Source organism: Stigmatopora argus, chromosome 24 (assembly GCF_051989625.1).
Source record: "Stigmatopora argus isolate UIUO_Sarg chromosome 24, RoL_Sarg_1.0, whole genome shotgun sequence".
NCBI classification, from domain to species: domain Eukaryota; kingdom Metazoa; phylum Chordata; class Actinopteri; order Syngnathiformes; family Syngnathidae; genus Stigmatopora; species Stigmatopora argus.
In genome coordinates this window covers 1,791,938-1,818,373 of record NC_135410.1, presented here as the reverse complement: position 1 = coordinate 1,818,373, position 26,436 = coordinate 1,791,938, and the positions used below count along the sequence as shown (strand labels likewise).

The window sequence follows — 26,436 nt, the reverse complement described above, 5'->3', positions numbered from 1 at the left end:
TTTGGGGACCCCTGGGTTAAAGCAACAGTCTTATCGACGCTTGTTTAATGCAGCAGAGCCTGGAGAACTGATTGTGAAGGCCTTGAGGCAGATTTCTGACCCTGGCAACAAATAATGGCTGAAATGTGATTGGTTAAATGCTTCAATATGAAAACACACATCTGGAAGCAGTGCAACCAGGGGGAAAAGCAATGAAAGAAAGCTAACAGACAATTTGGAATTATTTAATAAGTATTGATGGACAAAATACAATATATGATTCAGATATTTCTTAGGCCAGCAGAGAAGGCCTATATATATCAATTCCATATTGTCTGTTAGTTTCCTTTCATTGCTTTTCACCCTGGTTGCACTGCTTCCAGGTGTGTGTTTTCATATTGAAGCCTTTAACCAATCACATTTCAGCCATTATTTGTTGCCAGGGTCCGAAATCTGCCTCAAGGCCTTCACAATCAGTTCTGCAGGCTTTGCTGCATTAAACAAGCATCGATAAGACTGTTGCTTTAACCAATCAGATTTCGAGTTGGCAACACCACAATGCCTTGTCGCAGGCGTAGGGATACGTCATTGCCTTCTCGCAGGCGTGGGGATACGTCATCGCTTTCACCAACTATGATTGGCTAGTGATTAGCCAGAGCTACCAAACTGTATCTGGAGCGAGCTGCACAAGCAAATATATTGTTGTGTTGATTTAAAGCCATTTTCAAGACTGACAATGCATTTTTGGTGAGTAAAATATGGCTATATTCCTAAATAATATTTCAATGGTATGAAATTCCCGAGGAAAGTCGTCCTCCGGACCCGGTTCTGATATCTGAAGAGCTCCAGTGTTTGTATTTAATCAATAAATGCTGCTAGGAAGTGGATTTTACCCCATTTTAGTGCATTTTTTGCCGTTTCGCGTATCGACGTATATGGACGTATCAACGTTCATCGCTGTCTTTTTCCCGGGGAAATGATACTCCGGGCCCGGTTCTGATGTCTAAAAAGCTCCAGTATTTGTATTTAATCAATAAATGTTGTTTTCCGCTGGATATTATGGTTCTGATGTCTAAAAAGCTCCAGTATTGGTATTTAATCACTAAATGTTGTTTTCGGCTGGATTTTACCCCATTTTTGGGCACCATTAACGTTCATCGCTGTCTTTTCCCGGGAAAATCACCCCCCTGGCCCGGTTGTAATGTCTGAAAAGCTCCAATATTTATATTTAATCATTAAATGCTGCTAGGAAGTGGATTTTACCCCATTTTTGTGCATTGATTTATTGATTATTTTTTATGTGTCGCAGCTGTAGCTGCAGTAGAGGTTTATAGCCATAAAATAGTTTTTGCTGAAGGCGTCACTAGGAAATGCATGGACCGCCACTGCTGTATTGTATACATATAGACAATCTGACAAGGACTGATGCATAGTCCGGCGGAAGTCCGGGCTGGCCTGGCCAGTCTGCCGGTCGTCTGACCCGGCCCAGGAGAATGCACCGATTTGGCCGGTCCAGTGGTCGTCCGATCCGGGCCACGCGACGGGGGTTGCCGTTCCGACAGTCATGAGAATGGGGGCCAGGAAATGGTATTGGCGAGCGGGGAGCTTAAACTGGCACTGACAAATGGAGTGCACTCCCCACTCCTTCTTCCTCGCCGCCGCCTACCAGCGGACAGCACAACATGACCATCGTCCTCCTCAGTGACTCGGGAAGGATCACACCTCCGTGTCCCAAAAAAAGAAAAAGACGACTCCCCGGTTGTCAGCGGGCACTAGTTAATACTCAGACCTGAGCTCCCCGGTGGCCACCACGTGGTGGTCCACTACAGATGGCCAAACATGAACCCATGTAGAGGTCAGTGGAAAAATCCGGGGATAACTCTTTGAAGGTCTTAGTGTTAGTTGGGGTTTTGGTTGGTTTTGTTATGCTTTTTTTCCCTGTGTGTCCTGTTTGAGTGATTGCCCATTGTGTTCACCTGTCGTTCCTCCGCCCCTGGTGTATCCCCTGCTTGCTCCCTCTTGTGTTACCCAGGTGTTTCTAATTGTAACCAACCCCTGTCTGTCTATTTAAACCCTGTGTTTTTTAGTCCTCGTCTGATCGTCTGCTTTGTTTGCATCATGCTAAATTGCCATGCCATGTTTCAAGTTCCTTGTTTCCCCATGTCTTCTACGTCAGGTTTGGGTTTGTTATTTACTTCTAAGTCAGGGGTCTCAAACTCGATTTACCTGGGGGCCGCTAGAGGCCAAGTCTGGGTGAGACTGGGCCGCATCAGGATTTCCACAAGAAAAGCGCTGATAAAACATTCCAACGTTATCAAATATCTTTATTTTTTGAAAAAAAAAATGAATTTAATAAATTAACTTAAAGATGAATACAAAATAAATCAATCAGTAATACAAAAATAAAATAATAATAATGAGCATACAGTAGATATACACTGGCTGGCTAAGTAGAGAAAATGAATTATTTTTATTCCGTTTCAAATGTCTGTATTAACAGCTCTTTAACCTTTAACTTTCTGAACTTGAATGGAACATTGAACATGAAATATTCTGAACACGGCTTCTCTTGCCTACTCCTTGCTGCTAGAGACCTGGCAGCGCTTCTTCTCACATAGCTGAGTCACATTTGGCTTGAGGGAGGAAGCAGTAGAGACCCTCAGTAGAGCTTGAAGATGCTCATCAGTAAGTCTGGACCTGTACTTGGACTTATTGAAGTTCAAGGTGGAGAAGAGCTTCTCACACAAGTATGTGCTCCCAAAAAGGCACATGGTCCGCTTGAACATTCGGGAAAGGTCAGGGAAGCTGGGGGTCAACTCTCTCAAAAATTGCCCAAGCTTGTCTGCTTCTCCACTCACCTCCCTGAACTTGGCTTTGAGTGCATAGTTGCACTGCAGGTCAATGAGCTCCATTTGAAGCTCAGGAGGGGCATCTTGCACATCAAAGGAGAAGGGGTCCGCAAAAATTTGAAATGTGGCTGTGTGTGTCTTGAAGTCTGCAAATCTGTGATCAAATTCCTCCTGTAGCTTCGAAATGGCCTCAACATACTTCTCACCACTGAATGGTGTGCCTGCATCCACGAGAGCCTTGCATGCTGGGGAATGGCAAAGGTTTGTCTGAGAGAGCTGGGCTTTCCATAACACAAGTTTAGTGCAGAATGCTCTCACGTTGTCATAGGCAGCACTGACAAGTTGCCCCTGGCCTTGTAGCTTCTTGTTCAGTACATTAAGCTCATGTGTGATATAAACAAGAAAACCCAAGTCCATTAGCCATTTGGGATCACTTAGCACAGGAACAGCAACCCCGTCTATCTCCATGAAGTCTTTTACTTCTGCTCTCAACTCAAAAAATCTCTTCAACACGTTTCCCCTGCCAAGCCAACGTACCTCAGTGAAGTAGAGCACATCCCCATATTCTGACTCCATTTCCTCTAAAAAAGCACGGAACCTTCTGTGCTTTAAGCCCCGGATCTGATTTGGTTGATGCATTTCACAACGACAGACATCACATTGTCAAACTTCAGGCATCTGCTGCAAAGGGCCTGCTGATGGATAATGTAGTGCAGAGCTATGGCCTCCTCCACACCCTCCTCTTCCAGTTTTTTTTGAACAAGTGCTACCAGTCCATTCTTCCTCTCTGTCATTGATGGGGCTCCATCGGTTGTTATTCCAACAAAGCTCTTCCATGGCAAACCGGCATTCTTAATGGCATCACACAGCTGGTGTAATATTTCCTTAGCGGTGGTCTGGCCATGCATTGGAATTACTGTGAGCAACTCCTCCATTACTTTAAAATCTTCATCAACACCACGGACATATATTGCGAGCTGGGCAGTGTCTGTGATGTCTGTGGTCTCATCAAGAGCCACTGAATATACATTGAAACATTGTGCTTTCTCACACAGTTGATCATAAATGTCACTTGACAGGTGAGAAATGCCCTCTGCCGCGGTGTTGGCAGAAAGGCTGATGTGGTTGAACAGACTTTTCTTTTCTGGACAGACAATATGTGCAGCTTGTAATATGCACTTTTTGATAAATTCACCTTCTGTGAATGGCTTTCCTGCTTTAGCAATCAACTCACAAACGGCGTAGCTAGCTTCGACTGCTGCATTACTGTCTTTGGTAGCCTTCTTGAAGAAATCCTGGTGCCTCAGAAGACATGTTTTAAGACTGGCAACCTGGTTGGCTCTCTCATCTCCCTGGTATTTTTCGTACTCCTCAGCATGTCTCGTAGTATAATGACGTTTCAAATTGTATTCCTTGTGCACCGCAACTTTTTCAGTGCAAATGAGACACGTCGGGCTGCCCCTGTGTTCAACAAAGAAATATTGCACTCCCCACTTTTCTTGAAACTGTCTGTGCTCATCACCGACCTTTCTCTTCACGGCAGGCTTTGAAAGAGACATCTCTGGGGCTCTGTAATTATTACAGTGTAATATGTTTTTCCACTTGGAATGAGTCTCGGGTTGATCTTTCACTTTCAGTCGCGCGGGTTTGTGGCGCATGCGCACTTTCGCTCTCCGTTTCTCCGTTTCACTCGCGGAGATGGCTACACTGACACAGGCTGGATCACGGATCATAGCGCCTCATTCAGTTCTATGCTGAGAGCAGCGGAGGAGTGTGCGCGCCGAGCGGAGTGATCGGCTTCTCCTTCGCCCAGGTGATTGGAGGAATGAATGAGTGAGTGAGCGAGGCACTGGACAGCCCGGCCGATGTCCCGCCCTCCAGAGCCGTATACCTCACTGTGATTGGTTCATTCAGCTCCGAACACAACAAGTGTCATTCATATCAATCTTGCGGGCCGCACAAACATTAACCTTTCATATTAAGACGGGGGCCGCAAATTATCGTCCCGAGGGCCGCAGTTGGCCCGCGGGCCACGAGTTTGAGACCACTGTTCTAAGTCCTTGTTACTTTCTTGAATCCCCTCCTGCCTCAGTCATCAAAGTTTTTGTTAGAGCACTCTACGCACTCGTGCCTTGATTTCTTCCCTGCATTTGGGTCCCACTCTACGTTCCACGCTCGAGGCCACACGAATTGTAACAGAGGGAGGGTGTCGCAAACCAAACCGGAGAAGAAAGTCACTGTCCAAGTCCGGGTCAAACAGGTTACCCAGCTCGTACCGTCATCACAATCTGAATAGTCCTAGTTCAACTCAAGATAAAAGCGTGGATTGACGGAGGGCGATGGAGGTTGAACCTTATGTTCTGGTGGAGAGCGCAGGTAGGATTTTGAGTGGGGTGAGAGGAAAGTAGTCGGTAGGTGGGTGACGGGCAGGCTGTCGTCAGTGCTCACGCCGACGGTTTGAGGGTACTCAGGAGGAACAACTTGGATACTAAGCTCCTGGTAACCTTCTATAGAGCCACTCTGGAGAGCATCCTGGCATACTGCATTACAGTGTGGTACGCCGGAAGCACGGCAGCAGACAGAAAATCCATGCAGAGAGTGATCAACACCGCCCAGAAGATTATCGGCTGCTCTCTGCCCTCACTGGCACGCTACAGGTCTCATAAATCTCGGACAAATAGACTTAGGGACAGTTTTTTCCCAGAGCCATCAGGGCTCTGAACTTGCACTAGCACGACACACAATCCCTTCTGTGCAATAACTTTGGGGTGTGCAATAACAATGCAATGTCTTAGATTGTGAAATATTTTAGAAATACTTTGCCCAGATGTGACTTTTTAAATTACCTATTTACTATGTTTTTATTGGGAAAAACACACTTTGTGGAGTACCACCACCAATTTCGTTATACGCAGCTGTGTATAATGACAATAAAGGCTTTTGATTTGATTTGGATTTTATTGATATTAAAAATAATGCGTGAGATAAAACGTGTGCAAGACTGCATCAGCACACTTGACATGGGCTTTAAATTACTACCTCAAACAAAGTAAAAGAAGTCCATGGAAGGGAAGGGAATAGGAGTCTCTATGACAGAGGCATTCCTGGATGAAATCCAGCATTTGGATTTACTCATACCATTCTGTATCATAGCAATTCCAGGAATGTGTTCTTGCTTAAAGCAGCTAGCGGTGGCAGCTGATAAAAGTTACTCACCAGATGCCATCGATTGACTCAACAGAATGCAGACCAGGAAGTTCAAGCAAATGTCCAGCAAAGGGACAAAATGGTGACAGGTGAGGGAGCAGAATAAGGACTTAAGCCCAGTATAGGTTTTACCGCTACAGTTTGATGTTCCCTTTTGCTTCAATTAGCCACTTTCCGTACTCCTCTTTTTTACACAATGTGTTTACGTTCTCTTCTTTCTCATCCTTTCTACTTTGTCTATTCTGTGGAAAAGTTTTCTGAAATGGGGAGATCATCAACCACAGACACCCCTCCACCACCATCGCCATGCCCCTCATTGACTCTCACACTACCATCATCTACCCCACCCCAACTTCACATTTGCTGTTCGCTTTTTTTCCTGACCTGCCTAGACTGACATAACATCCACACCTGTTTCCAGTTTCACAGCGATAAACAGGGAGGATGATAAATAGATCCTAATTCAAAGTTTGTTTCAGATTCTCTCGCCTCTAAAGCTCACAATTAAGGTAGAAAGAAGATGGAGATGGTCCTCCATGTAGCATGCAGTTTATGGTACTAGGTGGCCATTGTTTTCGCAACCCTTTTTGCTTTGATCATGGGAGGCCTTCAGGTTAGTTCTTTTACTATTATTTTTAAATTTTACCTTAGGATTTTCGTTAAAACTACATCGCATGAACATTGTAATGTACTGATTCAGAGTCAACGTTCCATTTAAAGTTGTAAAAAATAAATAAATAAAAAGTGGCTATACATTGCCACCTATTGGCAAAAAAATGTACTAGTCGGTTGAATCATGCAAACTAAATATTGATGAAAAGCAGCTTTTGTTGATTTAAACACTGTTTTTTCCAAAAACTATTGACCAACATGACTGTCAGTCAGAAAGACAGATTGAATTAAAGTTTTCTTCCTCTCTTCTGGACATGAAAGAAATCCTGTTCATTTCCTCCATTCAACTTTCAGATATATACATATTTTTCCATCAGACATTGGGTTTTGTTTCTCATCTCTCATCTCATTTTCTGAACCCCTTTATCCTCAACAGGGTCACAGGGGGTGCTGGATCCTATCCCAGCTGACTCCAGGCCAGAGGCAGGGGGCACCAGCCGATCGCAAGGCACAAGGAGACCGACAACCATGCACACTCACAGCCATAACTAGGGGCAATTTAGAGTGTCCAATTAACCTACCATGCATGTTTTTGGAATGTGGGAGGAAACCGGAGTACCCAGAGGAAACCCACACAGGAAAACATGCTAACTCCACACAGGTGGACGTGACCTGTATTTGAACCCAGGACCCCAGAGCTGTCAAACGTGAAAGCCACTAGCATTTTCTCTAAAACAGTGCTATGAAAAATTAGCTTCTACAATGACAATGAAACACAAGGCAACTTATTTTTAATGCTATACAGACTATGCATCTGACCAAAAGAAAAACAAATGGTATAAATGCAAGAATCTTGAAGTACATTATACATCACAATGTACAAGGTACGTGTATGTACAAAAATACAAATCTTGACATGTTACATTTCTTGTCAAATACTAATATTATAAATATGGATAAATAGAAAATTTAAATATAGATACTTAATATGATGAGTCATTGTATCCAATTTTACTGTTCTAATGAGACGTTCATTCATTCATTCATCTACCATACCACCCATCCTCAAAAGGGTTGAGAGAGTTGCTGGAGCCTAACCCCAGCTGTCTTCAGGCTAAAGGCACACTACACCCTAGACTGGTCGCCTGGGCACACAGAGAGACAAACGACCATCTGCACTCCCAATCATACCACCACCAGCAGGAGTTGAGCCCACGCCTCGCCACATCAAAGGAAGGCGAGCGTCTACACCACGATGCAGTTGAATGAGCCTTGTAACAAATAATGATTTCACCAATAAAATTATTGAATCCTTGCCTTTCCACTAATTATATTAATTGTTTATTTATGGTTGCTGTGACTATAGTTATAGAATTAATGAATCGTACATAGCATTACAAGCTGTGTTATGGTATCAACTCTTTCCTTAGTTTACTTATAAACAAAAGCTTTGGCTCCCTCTGACGGCTGTATTGTTATTGTGGCACGTCCTTTATGAATAACTTTAACAATGTAATGGATATAGCTTAACTAGCATACAATTTTCTTCGTTTCCTGAAGCATACTAATTGATTTGGAGATGAAGAGATTCCTCCCGATGACAGCAAGATTGAGGTCTTGAGGTTTTTCAGGTGTCCCCTTTTTCACAAGGTGTCAAGTAGGGAAAATTCAGATTGAAATATTTTACACATTTATGATGCCTTCCGCTCACTTCTTGTATGACCCAATCATGACTTTTGAAACAAAGTTGACGATAGCACTCGCTGGCTGTTCAGGGTCATTTTCAGCAAACAGATGGCAAATATTTTCAGTCTCAGTCTGAGATTTCCTCGCTACAAACCCAAATATTCTGGAAGAAAGACAAACAAGGACATTGGGAGTTATTAGAACAGTCTTCAAATACATGTAAACGAGGGCTAAAAAGTGAGTTCACGTGAAAATGACTGAATAACTTTGACACTTGCGGAAAGTTGGAGCCTGGTGTATGTCAAAACTTGTAACAGGCAAACAATATAAAGTATTCACTCTGTACCATGCATCCTCTTAAGGGTTGCAGGAATTGCTGGAGCATATCCCAGTTGACCTCGGGCGAAAGGCAGACTACACTAATCCTTCATTTTTCGCGGATAATGTAGACCGGACATGGCCGCGATAAACGAAAAAACGCGAAGTAGGATCATCCCCATTATTACTACATACCATAATACATGTTTTCGCACCTGTACGAAAATGCAAGTACACAAGTACAATTATCTAAAGTGTATTTATTAAATTTCAGAGTTACAGGCATATGAAAAGACTATAAACTATTAATATCTCAATTTAATCTATAAATTAAAAAATATATAAATATGTTAAGTACTGTACTCACAGTGAAAATAGTTCCTCTACGCTTGATTTAAATAATAAAAGAAAACAGGTTATTGGAGCGGTGGCCCGGTGGAGCGAGTGGTTAGCGTGTCGGCCTCACGGCTCTGGGGTCCTGGGTTTAAATCCAGGTCATGTCCATCTGTGTGGAATTTGCATGTTCTCCCCGGGCCTGCGTGGGTTTCCTCCGGGTACTCCGGTTTCCTCCCACATTCCAAAAACATGCATGGTAGGCTGATTGGACACTCTAAAATGCCCCTAGGTATGGGTGTGAGAGTTCACGGTTGTCCGTCTCAATGTGCCCTGCGATCGGCTGGCCACTGATTCAGGGTGTCCCCCGCCTCTGGCCTGGAGTCAGCTGGGATAAGCTCCAGCACGCCCCCCGACCCTAATGAGGATAAAGCTGTTCAGAAAATGAGATTAGATGAGATGAGGTTATTGGAGCTTTAATCCAAGTCCTCTTCGTCAGATTCGAGAGCCATTTTTCTTGTGCAAATATTGCTGTTGTTGTCTTGACACTGTCAAGACGATTGCCAAATTCAATGGCTGCGACCACGTTATCATCAGTCTCCTTCTGAGTGGCCCCATGCAGTGTGCTGACACATCCTATCATCATGCCAGCATCACGGCCGTATCTATGGTGTAAATCTATCATAATGCTGGTTCATATTTTTATTCCTCAGAGTCGGAAGTGAGGTGTCTTAGTCCACACGAGAATTTGCAGTTGCGCACCTCAGAAGATGCATGCTTCGAGCAGTGAACAACGGTGAATGGTCGCTGCAACGTGCAGCACGGCAACCTGGGCGGAGATACCAGCCGCTACATCTCGGACCTCTTTACCTCACGATAATTTATTTTTATTTATTTCCAGCATACAGATCGCCACAACACACAATATGGTTCCTACCAGCTGAATTATGTCCAAAAGAATGCCACAGTGTAGAATAATTAATGCCGCAATGGCGTGCTTCGCCTTTAGCAAATCAAGGAACGTCAAGATTATACTAAAAAAATTGTCTTTTTCCACAGGTGATGTGCGCAATGCAAGCAGCAAAAGAGGGAATTGCAAGAGGTACGGCATCAAGGCACTTGATATGATATTCGGCGCACCCATTCTCCCTTTATTATATATTCCTTCTTCGGCGCTGAGAGATAAAGCGGTGCCCTGACTTCCGCCATTTTTCACTGCCATTTTTCATGTCTTTGGTTGGGAGTGGGAATTTAGCCATTTTATGAACTTTTTAAAAATATATACCTCAGAAAAAAATCTATGAAAGTTGAAGCCACAAAGTCAAGAAGGATCACAGTGCACCCTACACTAGTCGCTAGTCAGCCATAGGGAACACATAACAAGATTAAGCCTTTGTAGTCACAACCATACCACCACCAGCAGGAATCGAGCCCACGTCTGCCCGCAACAAAGTCAGGCGAGTGAACCACTACACCATAAGGTGACCTGCCGGTATACAGGATTTATTTTTAAATACTAAAGTATGAATATAGTTTTGCACAAGGCTTTTGAAAGTATTTGTTTATCAATTACACTATCACACATGGTCAATGACAAAAACAACAGTTCCTTACTTACGTTGCATTAGAATCAGAGCCTCTTGTCCATCTGTTTGGAACAAAATATTTGTTAGCAGCAGCCCTTGGTACCCGGACATTTCGTCGACGGACACTTCGTTGCCGGACACTTCGTTGCCGGACAGTTCGTCGACCGGACACTTCGTCAACGGACAATTCGTCGACGGACACTTCGTCGCCAGACAGTTCGCCTAACTTTAACCACTATTAAAGAGGACAAAGGAAATTCACATATTCTTTATTAAAGAAAATGAAACAGCAAAAACTCGCTCGACAACACAAACACATTAACATTTGGGCATGTGCGTACTAAATGGGCTCGTCTCTAAACACACTTATTGCCTTTTATTTTAAAAATGGAGCGCTCAACGTAGGAACCGTTTAACGTAGGAACCGTTTAACGTAGGAACCGTTTCGTGCGTAGTGTGTTTAGAGACGAGCCCATTTAGTACGCACATGCCCAAATGTTAATGTGTTTGTGTTGTCGAGTGAGTTTTTGCTGTTTTATTTTCTTTAATAAAGAAACGCACACGCCCAAATGTTTGTGTTGTCGAGCAAGTTTTTGCTGTTTTGTTTTCTTTAATAAAGAATATGTGAATTTCCTTTGTCTTCTTTAATAGTGGTTAAGATTAGGCGAACTGTCTGGCGATGAAGTGTCCGGCGACGAATTGTCCGTCGACGAAGTGTCCAGTTGACGAACTGTCAGGCGACGAAGCGTCCGTTCGACAAACCGTCCGTTCGACAAACCGTCCGGGGACGAAGCGTCCGTCGACGAAGTGTCCGTCGACGAAATGTCCGGTCACGCAGCCCTTTAGAGAACAATTAAAAATGCATATACATTCTTAAATCTCAGGATTCTAAAAGTGTGCTTTTAATCTGCAGTAGTATAGGTACTGAATTTAACGTTGTGACCATATTTCTTGTTCATGATTCACACAGTAAGGTCTACATTATGCAATGAGCATTTAGAAGCAGTTCAACATATAGAGTTTACACTCACAATGTTTATAGTGATAAATACATCGACTAGGGGCAATGCATTACAAGTTTTATTTGTTCTTGGATCAGACTCATATCTCCAAAAACTTATTTCTTCCTAATGAGCGGAAACACACACAAGAAGATAGACATCTCGTCAATGCGTAACTAATGTTGGTCGTTGTTCAAAAAGAATGAGTACCATATTTTCACGACTATTCGGCGCATCGTATTTTTAGCCGCAGTGTCAGTAACGAGTGCTATTTCTGTATTTTAAACACACAAAGCACGCACCGTTTTTTTAGACGCATATATATTATATATTATATATGGATGAACATCGAAACGCAATAGCGTTGGCTACCGGAAGCAGCCTATTTCCGGGTTCTGGTGCGCCGTGACTGCTGGGAAATATAGTTCTTGCACGCTACACCCACACGCTAAAAACACGTTTTTAAAAGGCAACGGAAGCAAAACTGAGTTCGGTTGTACTTTATTTAGACATTTTACAACTTACTCACGTCATCATCACCCACAAATCCATCAAAGTCCTCATTTTCTGTGTCCGAATTAAACAATTGCCCAAACGAGCCTTCCAAAAAGCCGGGTCCCCTCTCTTCGTTCTCAGAGTCACCGTCACTTCCATGTGGCTCCTTAGAAATGATGCCGGCTTTGGCAAAAGCTCGAACAACCGTGCAAGCAGACACGTTCGCCCAGGCGGCCACAATTCATTCACAAATAGTAGCTAGCTAGTAGCTAGCGTAACTAGTATTCCAAAGCTGTCTTCCATGCTTCGCAGCTGTGTTGATGGCGATCGCCAGGCCACAATTCGTTCACAAATAGTAGCTAGCTAGTGTTGATGCCGATCGGCAGGCCACAATCCATTGGGTGTATTGACAAAAAAAACTACATATCCCAGCAGTCACTGCGCTGTACTTTATCTACGGGAAAATAGTAGAGTCGGGGGCTGCTTGCCATAGTTGTCCTATCGACGGATTTATTTTATTTTATCGTGATAACAATTTTAGTATTGGTCCATCTATAAAGCGCACTGGATTATAAGGCGCCCTGTCTATTTTGGAGAAAATTTCAGATTTTTATGTGCGCCTAATAGTCGTGAAAATACGGTATATGCCTACTGTGAACATTGTTATATTGTTTAAATGAGTTCTAGTAACATTTGAGTTGCTTAAAAAGTAACACCTCTCCATAGATGTAATTTAATATCTAATTGTCACTGTCTAATTGTTGTTGTTGCTCTATTTAAAAATTTTGAAACACAATTATATATATATATATATATATATATATATATATATATATATATATATATATATATATATATATATATATATATATATGTATATATATGTATATATATATATATATATATATATATATATATATATATATATATATATATATACATATATAATATAAAATGACAAAGAAACAGGGCGCTACCTACAAAAAAAACGTTTGTCACATCTGTTTTTTCTTGTCGAGACCATTCCTGAAAGAGGATTGTGAGCATGTTGTCTCTTGTTGTCCAGTAACTACCACATTACTCACCTTCTGCCTTGTGGGTCCAAGGAACAGAAAATGACTGTATTGACTGCATAATGACGTCTAAAAAACAACCTGGAGGGAAAACATATATATTTCTTGTTTGCGCTTTATTGTTAGGTTTAAAAGAAATGTGAGACAATATAAATTCTGAGCAAACCACATTTTCTATTATTACATTGAATCTCGAGAACAAACAATACTCACTTTCGCTGGTTGTCTGTGAGTGTTATTCCCTGTGCTGACACCTTAAAATGGACAACAGTAGAGGCTAATGGAGGATCTGTTGTCAGTGTCACCGTGGTAGCTTTCTGAACCGCCTGGTGTCCCGTTAAAGACTCCAAATCAACAGAGCCAAGGTACCACACATTACATGCTGCAAAGAAGTAAAAGAACACACAATAAAACCCTACTGTTACTACAAAGAATGGTAAATGTATGGTAGTACAGTTATCTCTCGAATATCGCGAATAATGTAGAACAGACATAGCCACGATAGTCGAAAAAACGCAAAGTTTTTTCGTGTCCATACAGAAATACAAGTAGACAAAAACAATTATCAAGAAGTGTATTTATTAAATATTACAGCGATAAGCATATGAAAAGACTGTAATGTATTAATATCTAAATATAATCTATATATTAAAAAAATGTAAATACTTTAAATACTGTACACAGTGAAAATATTTCCTCTCTGCTTCATTTATATTAAAAAAAACAGGTTATTGGGAGCTTCAGGCCACATCTTTTTAGTGATATTAAACATGCATTGGATCATTGATTGAATCTTATTTATTACTCAAAAAAAATTATGACTGAATCAAGGGTATGGCTTATATATGCACAAATTAGACTTGACATGTACGAAACTGCAAGGTGAAAAAGACAAAACGCCATAACGCAAGACAATTTATTTCAAATTAGAGAAAAGATAAACTGATAAAACGATAAACAAAATTTACTTTGACGTCTATGAATGAAATTCAAGAATAAAAAACGTATCTTGCATGAAACGTGAAAAAAACTCACGTACTGTCATTGCTTGCTCAGGACGCCACCATCTTACCTTTTACCGGTAGTTAAACGTGCTCTGACTGGCCATACGCGAGTAGCATTGATATATGTGTTCATATTGTTTACCATGTCAGCACATCCCAATAGTTGTTAAGGCTGATCAGAGGTCTTGCGGTCGATCATAAAAATATCAGCCTTGATACCTGCGTAATGTGTATCTCATGCTATTATTGCACCCAGAGTCTTGGTGAAAAATTGACCGCTACAAACACAATTCCTGTTGTACTGCTCATGTGACTTCCATTTTGAATTCATCAACGTGTAGGCAACACCCTTTGGGAATGTGCAATCCAGCAGACGATCCTTAAGATTCATAAAGTATCTCAGAAATACCACGTACGAGGATTATTCTTAAGATTTTCCCTTCAAAGTAACACATTTGTACTCCCTATTAAAACAATGAATATGGGGGTGAAAATTGGGAATCAGGGGGCATCTTATAAGACAGAAATTGTAAAATTCAACGATTTTAAGGCAATTTTAAGGGTACAGCTTATACACGGAGGCGATCAATATGCGAGAAAATATGGTAGATATTTTTAAAATATCTAAGTCACAAAAGGTGAATCAAAATAAAACAACCCCCAAAACATAAATAACCTTCCTCTACCTGTTTTTTTTTAAAGTCTTGATATAGTTGCTTTCCCATTGGCTATATTATAACAACTCGCAGGCCTCTTATTAGCTAGATGAAGCTCCATCTCCATAATGCCGGAACCAGTGTGCGAGGTAGCGGCTACCAGGTCAGGTCAGTATTTTTTATAGGTATCCATAAAATGTTAAAATTTAAAAATTCACACTGAAGCTCGAAGGTGCTGTAGCCTCCTTGGAGAAGGCCTGAAGAAGAAGAATGGCCGGCTACCGTAGAAGAAAAATGGGAGCCGGCTTTAGTAGAAGAAACGGCAGACGGCTTTAGAAGCAGCAGCAGTATGGCCGAACAAGAAGAAAGGGCCCCCAGCTGAATTATGATAATCCGAAGAATGCTATTGATGATATGAAAGAAAAGACCATACTTTCAAGATGGAAAAATGTGTGACCCCCCAAAAAAACATCCATTACTATGAGGCATGATAGATTTATGCCGTACATACGGCCGCGAAGCTGGCATGATAGATAGGACGTCAACACACTGCATGGAGCAAAACAGAAGGAGACTCCACCAGATTGATGACAACATGGTCGGAGCCATTGAATTTTGCAATCGTCTAGACCAGGGGTGTCAAACTCATTTCGCATCGTGGGCCACATACGGCCTAGGGAGATGTCAAGTGGGCCGGACCATTCAAATTATACCATGCTCTGCTATAAATAACCAAAATATCATGTCTTTCCTTTGTTTTGGTGTAAAGAAGCACAAGAACATTAGGAAAATATTGAAATTGAATGAACTATCCTTTTACAAAACATTTCATGAAACACCTCATATTTCCTTAGACAAATGTGCAATTTACTTTTATCATTCACAAATATGCATTGCAACTGATCCCACTGATTGTACAAAGGCACAAAACTTTAATTGGTACTGAAAAATATAGTAATGCACTTTAAGATTAAATGAGACTTTTAAAGAAAGGAATTTTTAAACCACTTACACATACGCATATAAAATCTAAATGTAATCCCTGCGTGCACCTTACAAACTAAGGAGAGTGATTTTAAATGTGTAATGAAGAAAGTGTTCGCCTGTCCTGTAAATCTGTAAACTTCATACATGAAACATACATACACATTCAATACATACTGATTTTCTGTTTTCAGTCTGTCTCAGTGATGCGGCTTGTCTTCTACTCTGATGGAAAGAGTGCGCCCCTTAGCGGATAATCCATGAATTGCAGCGAATTAAAAATAGTAATTCCATGTCTTTTATGCATTTTTTCCACTTTCAAATTATCCTGCGGGCCTGATCGAACCTCCTTGGGGGCCGGTTCCGGCCCGCGGGCCGTATGTTTGACACCCTTTGGTCTAGACAGTGTCAAGACAACAACAACAGCAATATTTGTACAAGAAAAGAAACGGCGCTTGCCATGTTCCTTGTGCGCCGAAAACCTCTCGCAGAAACAACTTCCTCCTGCTGCCCCTACGGCGCCTCCTGAAGGTTCCATTAATCATCCAATGCTTCTCGAATCTGAAGAAAGGGACTTGGACTAATGCTCCATATAACCTGTTTAAATTATTATTATTATTATTTAAATCAAACAGAGAGAAACTATTTTCACTCTGAGTACAGTCCTTTAAGTATTTATATTTTTTTATTTATAGATTATATTTAAGTATTAATATTTTATGGTCTTTTTGTATGCCTGTAATTGTGATATTTAATAAATACCCTTCTTGATAATTGTACTTGCATTTTCGTATAGGCGCGAAAACATGTATGGTATGTAGTAATAATAGTGGTGATCCTACTTCGCGGTTTTTCGATTATCGCGGCCATGTCTGGTCTACATTATCTGCAATATTTGAGGGATTACAGTAGAATGGTACACATAATAGGGGTGATCGTACTTCGCGGTGTTTCGATTATCGCAGCCATGTCTGATCTACATTATACGCAATATTCGAGGGATTACTGTACTCACTGCAAACTACACCTCGCTATAAGCCGCACCCACACAGATATTTAGAAGAAAACTGAATTTGTTCAAATTGAGGTCACACTGGACTGTAAGTTGTAGGTGATCAAGTCAGGTAAGTCAATGCACTGATTTTTGTGCTCGGCTCTTTAACAAGAAAGCATGAAGGGTTTCTTCCTTTCACTATGCTTTGCTGGTGTACTTATATTAAAAAAGCAATGAATGGATGAATGGATTATGAAGAATGTTCCAATAAACAATGAAATAAACATTTGAAAATTTCCTTATTTTTTTGCAACTCCCTAGATGATCCACCTCAACACACCCAGTGAGAGAAATTCTTTCTAAATTAAAGGACCACTCTATTTAAATAAATTAGAGAATAAATGACTAAATAAATAAATACGCCACAGCGCACTCTTTCAAAATTCTTAGTCTCAGTTTGATTATAGGTGTGTTAATCAAGATAGAGCAGGCATCTGATCCTGCAGCTTCATCACATTAACGGTGTAACTAGTTAAGCCACAATCATAGTCAAGGATCAGACCCATTTAGTGGCCGCTACTTTTTTTTTCTTTACCTGCGCCTTGCTTTAGTAGTTCAGCAGCTGAATTTGTTGCTGTCTTTGCAAGAGAGTGACTCATTTCCTCCAACGGGTCTGTCAGAAACAATAAAATCACAAAAGATCTAAATGGTGGGAATATTTATTGTGTGGTCGCAATGAAAAAGTTTAATGGAAATAATGGTCTTCTAAAGTTTTTTATTCTTCAGTGATTAATTTAGCACACCACACATCTTACCTCTGTCAGGCAGAATGAGTTTGCAGGGCAGAGCAAGAGGAGTGATAGAGTGCTGACACACCAAAGCAGTCAGGCTCCCTGACAGAAAAATCCAAAGTCAACGAGGAATTAGACAACGGAACAAAAAGTAATCCATCAAGAGACAGAGGAAAAAGTTCATTCATTCATACATTTTCCATACTGCGCATCCTCAAATGGGTTGTGGGCGTTGCTGGAGCCTAACTGTACTGACTTGGGGCAAAAGGCAAACTCTACCCTAGACTGGTCGCCAGTCATCCTTAAGGCACACAGAGAGACAAACGACGATCCACACTCACAATCATACCGCCACCAGCGGGAATCGAGCCCGAGCCTGCACGCAATCTCTCTAGACCACTATGTGGTGAGGAAAAAGTTGAATTCCTTTAATAAATAGTAGTAAACGACCAGTAGGGGAAGCTTGTGAGCCTCATTAAATTAAACTAAATTCTGTTTTCCCGTGGACAATACTCAAGTACAGTAATACCTTGACATACGAGTGTCCCAACATACAAGAAATTTGAGATATGAGGAAAATTACGAGGAAATGTTTGCCCTGAGATACGAGACAAATTTGACATAAGACAATACGATGCGGCCGCTACGTGATCCTTTTCAAGCTGCGATGTGATATTCACCACGGGGCGGGGGGCTTCTTTTAATCTGGATAAACGAAAAACAGTTACGGGAATCTACGAGTGTTAGGTTTAGTTGGGGATTTGGTTGATTTTGTTATGATTTTTTTCCCTGTGTATCCGGTCCGAGTGATTGCCCATTGTGTTCACCTGTCATTTCTCCTGCCCTGGTGTATCCCCAGCTTGCTCGCTTTTGAGTTACTCAGGTGTTCTTAACTGTCTCATCAACCCCTGCTTTACCCTGATTTCTCTACGATTACTCAATGTACCTATGCCATGTTCCAAGTTCCTCGTTTGCCTATGTCTTTCCATGTCAGGTTTGGTTTTGTTATTTCATTCTAACTCCTTGTTATTTTCTGAAGATTCCTGCCTTAGTTATTAAAGTTTTTGTTAGAGCACTCCATTCCACGTCCTAGATTGCCTAACGTGACAACAAGGACTTGAAAGTAAAGCAAGCAGCTGATAAAGGGCAAACCTTCAAAGTGAGTCCTGTTTGCTTTGATAACTTTAAAAAACAACCGGGGTATACACTCGGTTCTGAGGCAAGAGGAAACAGCTACTTCCGATTCAAAAGCCGTGGCGGAATACGCTAACACCTTTGCCTCGGTTATAGCGCAACAATGTTACATCCATTGTGCAAAAATTCAGTGTGTGTGTATAGTAAGCAAAGTTCATTTAAGTTAGTTTATGTTATGTTACGTAGTGTCACAAAAGTGTAGCAAACCGTACGTGTTGCCATCAAATCTCTCTCCTCCTCCGCCGCACAAACCGCCATTAGCCGCTTCTGTATGTCTCGACGGTAAGAACTCCATACAGTACAATACACAATGTCACATTTTATTGCAGATTATATCCACTCGATGGTATTTGTTACTTTGTGAGCGTAGGTGGTGAATTAGAACAATTAAAATCATGTTTTCCATTGTAATACCCTATTTTTAGGTGTTTTTTTCAGAGGATAGGAATGGATTAATTTGTATTTAGTTATTTCATATGGGAAACATTGATTTGAGATGCGAGTAAATTTATATACGAACTCGGTCCCAGAATGCATTAAACTCGTATCTCAAGTTATTACTGTAAAGACATTTTCATTGCATTTTCAACTGAAATAGTACTTATTTTATCTTCCTCAGGAATGCTTTTACATAGGCATACAGTACAACACAAGAAAAGTAAAATCACCTTTTTGGACCATTTATATTGCATAGCTATTTTCATGTCAGTGTCTGATACTTCATGTTTATGGAAAGATCAGATAATGTAATCAATTGATGGAAGAAGATCCAGCAAGGCTATTCTCACCAAAGAATGGCTCATCAGGGCAGCCTTTGAGGCAGACTCCTTTCAGTGTACACTCTACGAGAAAATGTCTCACGAGCTCATTGGATGCATCTCCAACTACAACGACACATCATGCCAATTTACAGTCACAAAAAAGCATTGGCACATATTTAAACATTTAGATTTTGAACACGCTCCAAGAATAACCAAATTATGTTTTTGTTAAATTTTCAAGACTTTGTATATTTATTAATGTATATACAGTACAGCAGGGGTGGGCAAACTATTCCACAAGGGGCCACGGTGGTTGCGGATTTTCATTCCAACCAATAAAGAGGACGGACACCTTTTCACCAATCTGGTGCAATCAGTGGATTCGAGTCAAGTGCTTCTTGTTTTCTGCAGAAATTTCATTGGCTAAAGTGTCTCTGTTTGATCGGCTGGAAACAAAACCTGCACCCACAGCGGCGCTCGAGTACCGTTTGGTTTGCCCACCTCTGCAGTACAGCCTATACAAGTCCATTTGCATTGAGTGATGTTACCGTCAATATCACATTAAACAACTGAAATTGATAGTGTATATTCGCATTTTTCATTTTATACCTACCTTTTCTACTTTGATGCAACACAGATGGAGGGGGAGTTGCCACTTTCATTGCCAATCCATAAGCCCCACGAAATGAATGACTGTCTCTGACTATAAAAGAGCCTGGTTCTCTATCCTTTAGCACTGCAATAGCTAGAATGAGTAGCGGGGCACAAAGATACAACAACAGTTAAACTAGTGCAGAAATCCTGTACATGGGTTGGAGCTGAGACTGGATTTACCTTGATCTCTGGAAATGTCAGGCTTATACCAAAACTTAGAAGTGTCTTGAACAAATTTTACAGTGTCCTGCTTACTGGCAAACTCTAAAAAATAAAAGTGAAAGTTAAATGACAACAGTTGTTGTTTTATCTGGTGTAAATCAACATGTCAATTTTTATTACATACAGTCAAACCTCTACTTACGAATACCTCTAGTTACGAAATTTTCAGGTTACGAAAGCTTTTTATATGCAAATGAGAGCCTTGAGATACAAAAAAGATCCAAGTTACAAAATCCCCCAAAAAGTAGATGTATTTCCTTATCCGTTATTTTATTTTGAAAATATTGTCGAGGATGCATTGATTATCACTTTAGAACAGTGGTCTCCAAACTATTCCACAAAGGGCCGCAGTGGGTGCGGGTTTTCATTCCAACCCATAAAGAGGACACCTTTTCACCAATCTGGTGTCCTACAAGTGCAATCAGTGGATTGCAGTCAGGTGCTTCTTGTTTTCTGCTGAAATCTCATTGGTCAAACTGTTTATGCTAGACCGGTTGGAACAAAAACCTGCACCCACACCGGCCCTTGAGGACCGGTTTGGGGACCCCTGCTTTAGAACCTCGCTACATTCTACTGGGCTCTTATTGGCTGTCTCACAACAACCACTATCCATGTTTTAAGATTCTCTCTTACATACCAGTGAACCTCGGCTAAATGTTCCCCTGATTATTGATTGCAATTCCCCTTATTAATCGATAAAAACGGTACAAATGCAACACGGTACATATTTACACATACACACATGGGGCACATAGGGCATACGTTGAATGAATGAATCAATATTCATTCATTTATTTTCTGAACCGCATGATCTATCATATTACTATTTCTGAGAATGTGTGTGTGCGTTAGTGTTTGTCCGTTAACGTCGGACAAAATGGAGACCACACCGTACATCCGATTTGAATGCGGTTTTGAACAAACAATTGCAAATGTACGGCTCTACGATGTTACCGTGCTCGATTTTTTTAATTTTGGCACCAGTTTTTTTTTTAAATCACTTTTTCCACTTCCAATAAGGATTGTTGGTGGGCTTTATGGACAGGGGGCGATTGTGCAAACATGGCTTCGTACCTGGTAATATAGAGTAATATTGTGAGAAGACCACACTGGTCACACCTCAGTCATACCTCTACTAACGAAATGAATTGGTTCCAGAACTTTTTCGTAACTTAAAAATTTCGTAAGTAGAGGTGTATTTTATATGTAAATTCTCTGATTCGTTCCACGATCCTCACAACTAGACCCTTTAAACATGGTCAACATGTCCCAATTTGTGAGAAAGATGTGAGAACCACAAAAATGAGAGAAAATTATCATAAAATTACTTATTAATGTCACAAAAGGAATAACAAGTGTTTACACAAACCCGTGTTAAAACACATGGGAACAAGAGAAAGCTACTGTGATGCAACATAGAGAAAGTACACAAACATGAACACACATTTAATAAACACAGCATTAAGAATTCAATCATCATTAATCAACAACAAGCATTAACGTTTTATAATTTCTTTGAAATGTAATTTTACACCCATTTTATAAGTTACTACTGGTTCTTACCTGCTTCTGCAGTGCTGGTTGACAAACATTTTTGAAAAAAAACTATACAAAGACGATTGCCTTTGACGACTTATAATAATGTTTCTAAAATGCACCAGACAAACGTCGTCAAAGTGGGCACGACTTGAGAACACTTTTTCAGGATGATTTTTCCACGAAAACGGAAAGTTCGTTTCTCCGTTTTTTTTTTCAGATTTGTGCTGTTGCGATGGTGGCTGCTTCCTCCCCATCTGCCTTCTCGTTGAATTCCTCGTGGATTGCCAAGCGTTGCATTTACTCACGGTCCTTTGAGAGTTTGTTCAGGATGTTTTTCCATGAAGTCAGATAATTTGTTTCTCCCCCGTTTTTTCTGATTTGCGCTGTTGCAATGGTGGCTGCTTCCTCTTCGGCTGCCTTCTCGTTGAATTCCTCGTGTATTGCAGAGTGTCGCATTTATTCCAAATCCGTTTTGGTGCACATCGACCAACTAACTTGTCAGCGTCAGTATTACTGACCACACGGGCCATCGCCAGCCCCCGCGACACAATTTCGCCCATCGAAGGCTGCGGTTCAGGGCGAGGCACTCGGCCACAGCTTCCCCTAGCATAAATACGTTAAAACAGACAATGGGTTAAAGAAAATGGAGGGTTGTTGTGAGACAGGAGTATATGGTGGAGTGAGCTTCTAAAGCGTTCAATTTCATGTGGAACTATTGTTTCATATTTTGGTTCCGTTGGGACAGATTTGTTGATAAGCACGTTCGTAGCACGCATTCGGTGACAGCGAGGTGATGGATCCACATGAGGAAAGTTAGGCGACAGAACTACGTGCAGCTTTATAAGAATTTTCAATACTTTTATGACAAGCAGCCAAGAGGTATTTATTTGACATTATACAGTCATACCTCTACTTACGAATGCCTCTAGGTACGAAAGTTTCAGGTTACGAAATTTTTTATATACAAATGAGTGACTCGAGATACGAAAAAGATCCAAATTACGAAATCCCCCAAAAAGTAGATTCATTTCCTTATTCATAATTTTATTTTGAATTCCCTTTATTAAGCGATTAAAAACTACAAATGCAACGTGACAAATATTTTCACACACACATATAGGGCACATGTAAAAGTATAAAATGTACTACAAATTGGACGGCTTTCGGCCCTGGTAGAACAGGCTCTTGCCGGCATCTGGCGGACATTACATCTACAACGGCTGCAGAGGGAGATATTTCAGTGGCGCAGGGCACATTTTCACATGCTTCATTTATTTTAAGACATTAACAAATCATTTCGTTTTAATTTTCTCTCATTTTTGTGTTTCTTCACATCTTTCATACAAAATTGGGACACTGACCAATTTTGAAGGGTTTAGTTGGTAGTTGCGTCAGGACCGCGGAACAAATTAGAGAATTTACATATAAAGTACACCTCTACTTACGAAATTTTCAAGTTACGAGAAGTATTCGTTTCTGAAAATTACAGTTCTCACGAAGTTGCTGATGAAACACGGAATGCATGTTGGTGACTTTTGACAAACAGCAATAAACGCCCGTCTAAGAACTTACCTGTGTCTACTGTCATGAGAGAGCTACAGTTCATATATTTCACTTTAATATGTTTTCGAACGGGGCGGCCCGGTGGCGCGAGTGATTAGCACGTCGACCTCACAGCTCTGGGGTCCTGGGTTCAAATCCAGGTCACATCCATCTGTGTGGAGTTTGCATGTTCTCCCTGTCGCGTGGGTTTCTTCCGGGTACTCCGGTTTCCTCCCACATTCCAAAAACATGCATGGTAGGCTGATTGGACACTCTAAATTGCCCCTAGGTATGGGTGTGTGCACGGTTGTCTGTCTCCTTGTGCGCTGCGATCCGCTGGCCACTGATTCAGGGTGTCCCCCGCCTCTGGCTCCAGCACCCCCCACGACCCTAATGAGGATAAAGTGGTTCAGAAAATGAGATGAGATGTTTTCCAACGTTTGGACAAACGTCACTGCCGTTGGTGATAAACACTTGGAACTTCAAAAACTTTTTTTACGCCGTGATTGTATTCATCAATGTAAACAACACTGTTAATTTTCAGAGAAGTCAAGCACTTATTGCGCCCGGTCTGGGCCCCTTTGCTTGTCCTCACTATAAAAGTATAAAATGTACTACAAAGTTGACGGCTTTCTGAGAAGGACGCATGTGAAAGGGCCCTGTCGACCTCGGCTAAATGCTCCCCTTATTATTGATTGCAATTTTCCTTATTAAGCGATAAAAACAGTAAAAATGCAATGCGGCACATATTTTCACACACACATAGGGCACACGTAAAAGTTTAAAGTGTACTACAAAGTGGACGGCTTTCTCACACCGTCGGGTCAGGGAAATGCGCGTGCGTATATCATGCTTCAACACGGATAGATTTTGTCTGCTTGTTATTTATTTTAAGACATTAATAAATCATTTTCTGATAATTTTCCCTCATTTTTGTGTTTCTCACAGCTTTCATACAAAATTGGGACACTTTGACCAATTGGAAAGTGTTTAGTTGGCAGTTGTGTTAGGACCGTGGAACAAATGAGAGAATTTACATATAAAGTATTGCTCTACTTTCGAAATTTTCAAGTAGAAAAAAAGTTCTGGAACCAATTAATTTTGTCAGTAGAGATACGACTGTATTAAATATTTCAGTGAAAAGATACACCTGCGCCTGCGACATTCTCAGCTCATCAGTCACTTTCATTCTGAGAGTTTTGACCATTATTATTTTTTTATTTGTGTCATATTCCCTTACTTGTGTTTTATGAACCAGAAAATAAAATACTACCGTATTGGCCCGAATATAACACAGTTTTTTTTCATTTAAATAAGACTGAAAAAGTGTCAATCGTCTTAAATTCAGGGTCTAGAAAATATACTGATGGTTAATGCAGTCATTGCAATGTTGTTTTATCACAGTAGATTGGTTAATTTACACGTCAAAAACCAGAAGCCATTCATTAACAAATGTGATTGCACTTTAGTTTACACATTTAAATGTTCAGATAATAAGATGTGACAGCTTTTGCATGATTTAAATGACATGCCTTTTCTCTCGAAATTATTGTTATAATTGTTTGTTTCAGATGTACTCTAATTATTTTCTGTATAAAAATTTAATTTGGTGTTAAAAGAGTATTTTTTCACACTTTAGAGTGGTCGTCTTAAAATCAAGATTGTCTTGTATTCGGGGCAATACAGTACATCCGTAAAAATAATAACAATAATAATAAATATTGCCAAAGTCAGTAGCCAAAATTGTATTTGTACCTGCTCCAAGAGATGGGGTCCTGACTAAACCTCTGAAGGCAAGGTCCGGGGTCAGTGAAGAGAAAGAAAGGCTGAGACTACTCTCATTGTTAAGACCGCAAAACCCACTCCGAGAAGGTAAGCTGGAGCCAAGGTCAACGCTTTCACTCACTTGTCTCTTTTCACGCAAGAATAGAGGGCATTCCCCCTCCCCGTCAATGTCCAGGATACTGAGGTCACCCATGGCCTCCAACAGCCGGTGCTCTAGGTGGCCATTTTCTGTCAACAAGGATAAATCTGTGCTATTGGTCTCCATGTGGATCCCTAAGCACACTTCCAGCCCTTTAAGTGCCTGTTGAGGTGAACTGTGGGCATTAGGAGCGCTGAGCTTGATAGGAGTTGAGGGTTGAGTAGATATCTGGTGCCATACAGGAGGTGGTGTGCATCTGCACAGGACATTGAAGGAGGTTTGAAATGAAAGGAAATTTTCTAAACAATGAGTAACAATTACAATCACTGCTTTTGTATTTGAGTATTGCTAGCCAGGCAACATTTGAACCTTGTTATTCAAGTGTATATATGTGTACCTGTCAATGTGTGAGTGGGGGCTGCTTGATGACACAGAACACATGGAACCAAATATCCGTGGACAGGAAGGAGAGCTCACAGACACGCTTGATCTGAACAGGTCTCTGTCGATAGAGCTGCCGGTAATGTTTGCACTATCCAGAAAACTTTGGGAATCTAGACAAAAAAAATATAAGATAGCCATGGTCATATTTGTTTTATGTTTGTGTGCGTGTGTGTGTGTGTGTGTGTGGTAGGGGAGGGGTCTAAAGCTATTAATAAGACTAAATTAGGCTACTGTGGAATGGTATGGGCAGTGTAATTAAACCTTATTTACAGCAGCAGATGTGATTCTATAGGTAGAATATATATTATATTAGAGTTCATTCATCTATAGTACTTATCTTCTTGAAGATTGTTTTAATTCGAATTCAACGAAGGAAGTCAGTACAAACATTAATATCTAAAACTATCAAAGCAGTTCATTCATTCATCTTCCATACTGCTCATCCTCGAAAGGGTTGCAGGGGTTTCTGGAGCCTTACCCAACTCTCTGTGGGCGATAGGCAGACTACACCCAAAACTGGTTGCCAGTCAGTCATAGGTCAAACAGAGAGACAGACAACCACTCACACTGCCACTGAGTGGGAATCAA

General features: G+C 40.9%; 1 protein-coding gene across 3 annotated transcripts in view; it reads right to left on the bottom strand.

The window, feature by feature from the left end:
* Positions 1 to 26,436, bottom strand: part of tns3.2 (tensin 3, tandem duplicate 2) — a 46,523-nt gene that overhangs the window by 14,971 nt on the left and 5,116 nt on the right. The window contains exons 2-12 of one of the 3 annotated variants that reach the window (XM_077594745.1): positions 25,802 to 25,958; positions 25,236 to 25,660; positions 20,358 to 20,441; positions 20,137 to 20,268; positions 19,551 to 19,646; positions 17,593 to 17,670; positions 17,373 to 17,450; positions 13,353 to 13,521; positions 13,152 to 13,220; positions 10,603 to 10,632; positions 7,422 to 8,496 (exon numbers count right to left, since the gene is read on the bottom strand). In XM_077594745.1, coding sequence (XP_077450871.1) covers positions 8,355 to 8,496; positions 10,603 to 10,632; positions 13,152 to 13,220; positions 13,353 to 13,521; positions 17,373 to 17,450; positions 17,593 to 17,670; positions 19,551 to 19,646; positions 20,137 to 20,268; positions 20,358 to 20,441; positions 25,236 to 25,660; positions 25,802 to 25,958 — 1,460 coding nt within the window. In that variant the 3' untranslated portion in view covers positions 7,422 to 8,354. Of the gene's footprint in view, positions 1 to 7,421; positions 8,497 to 10,602; positions 10,633 to 11,278; positions 11,411 to 13,151; positions 13,221 to 13,352; positions 13,522 to 17,372; positions 17,451 to 17,592; positions 17,671 to 19,550; positions 19,647 to 20,136; positions 20,269 to 20,357; positions 20,442 to 25,235; positions 25,661 to 25,801; positions 25,959 to 26,436 lie in introns of those variants that run through there. The other 2 variants (XM_077594746.1, XM_077594747.1) reach the window with 2 other exon arrangements.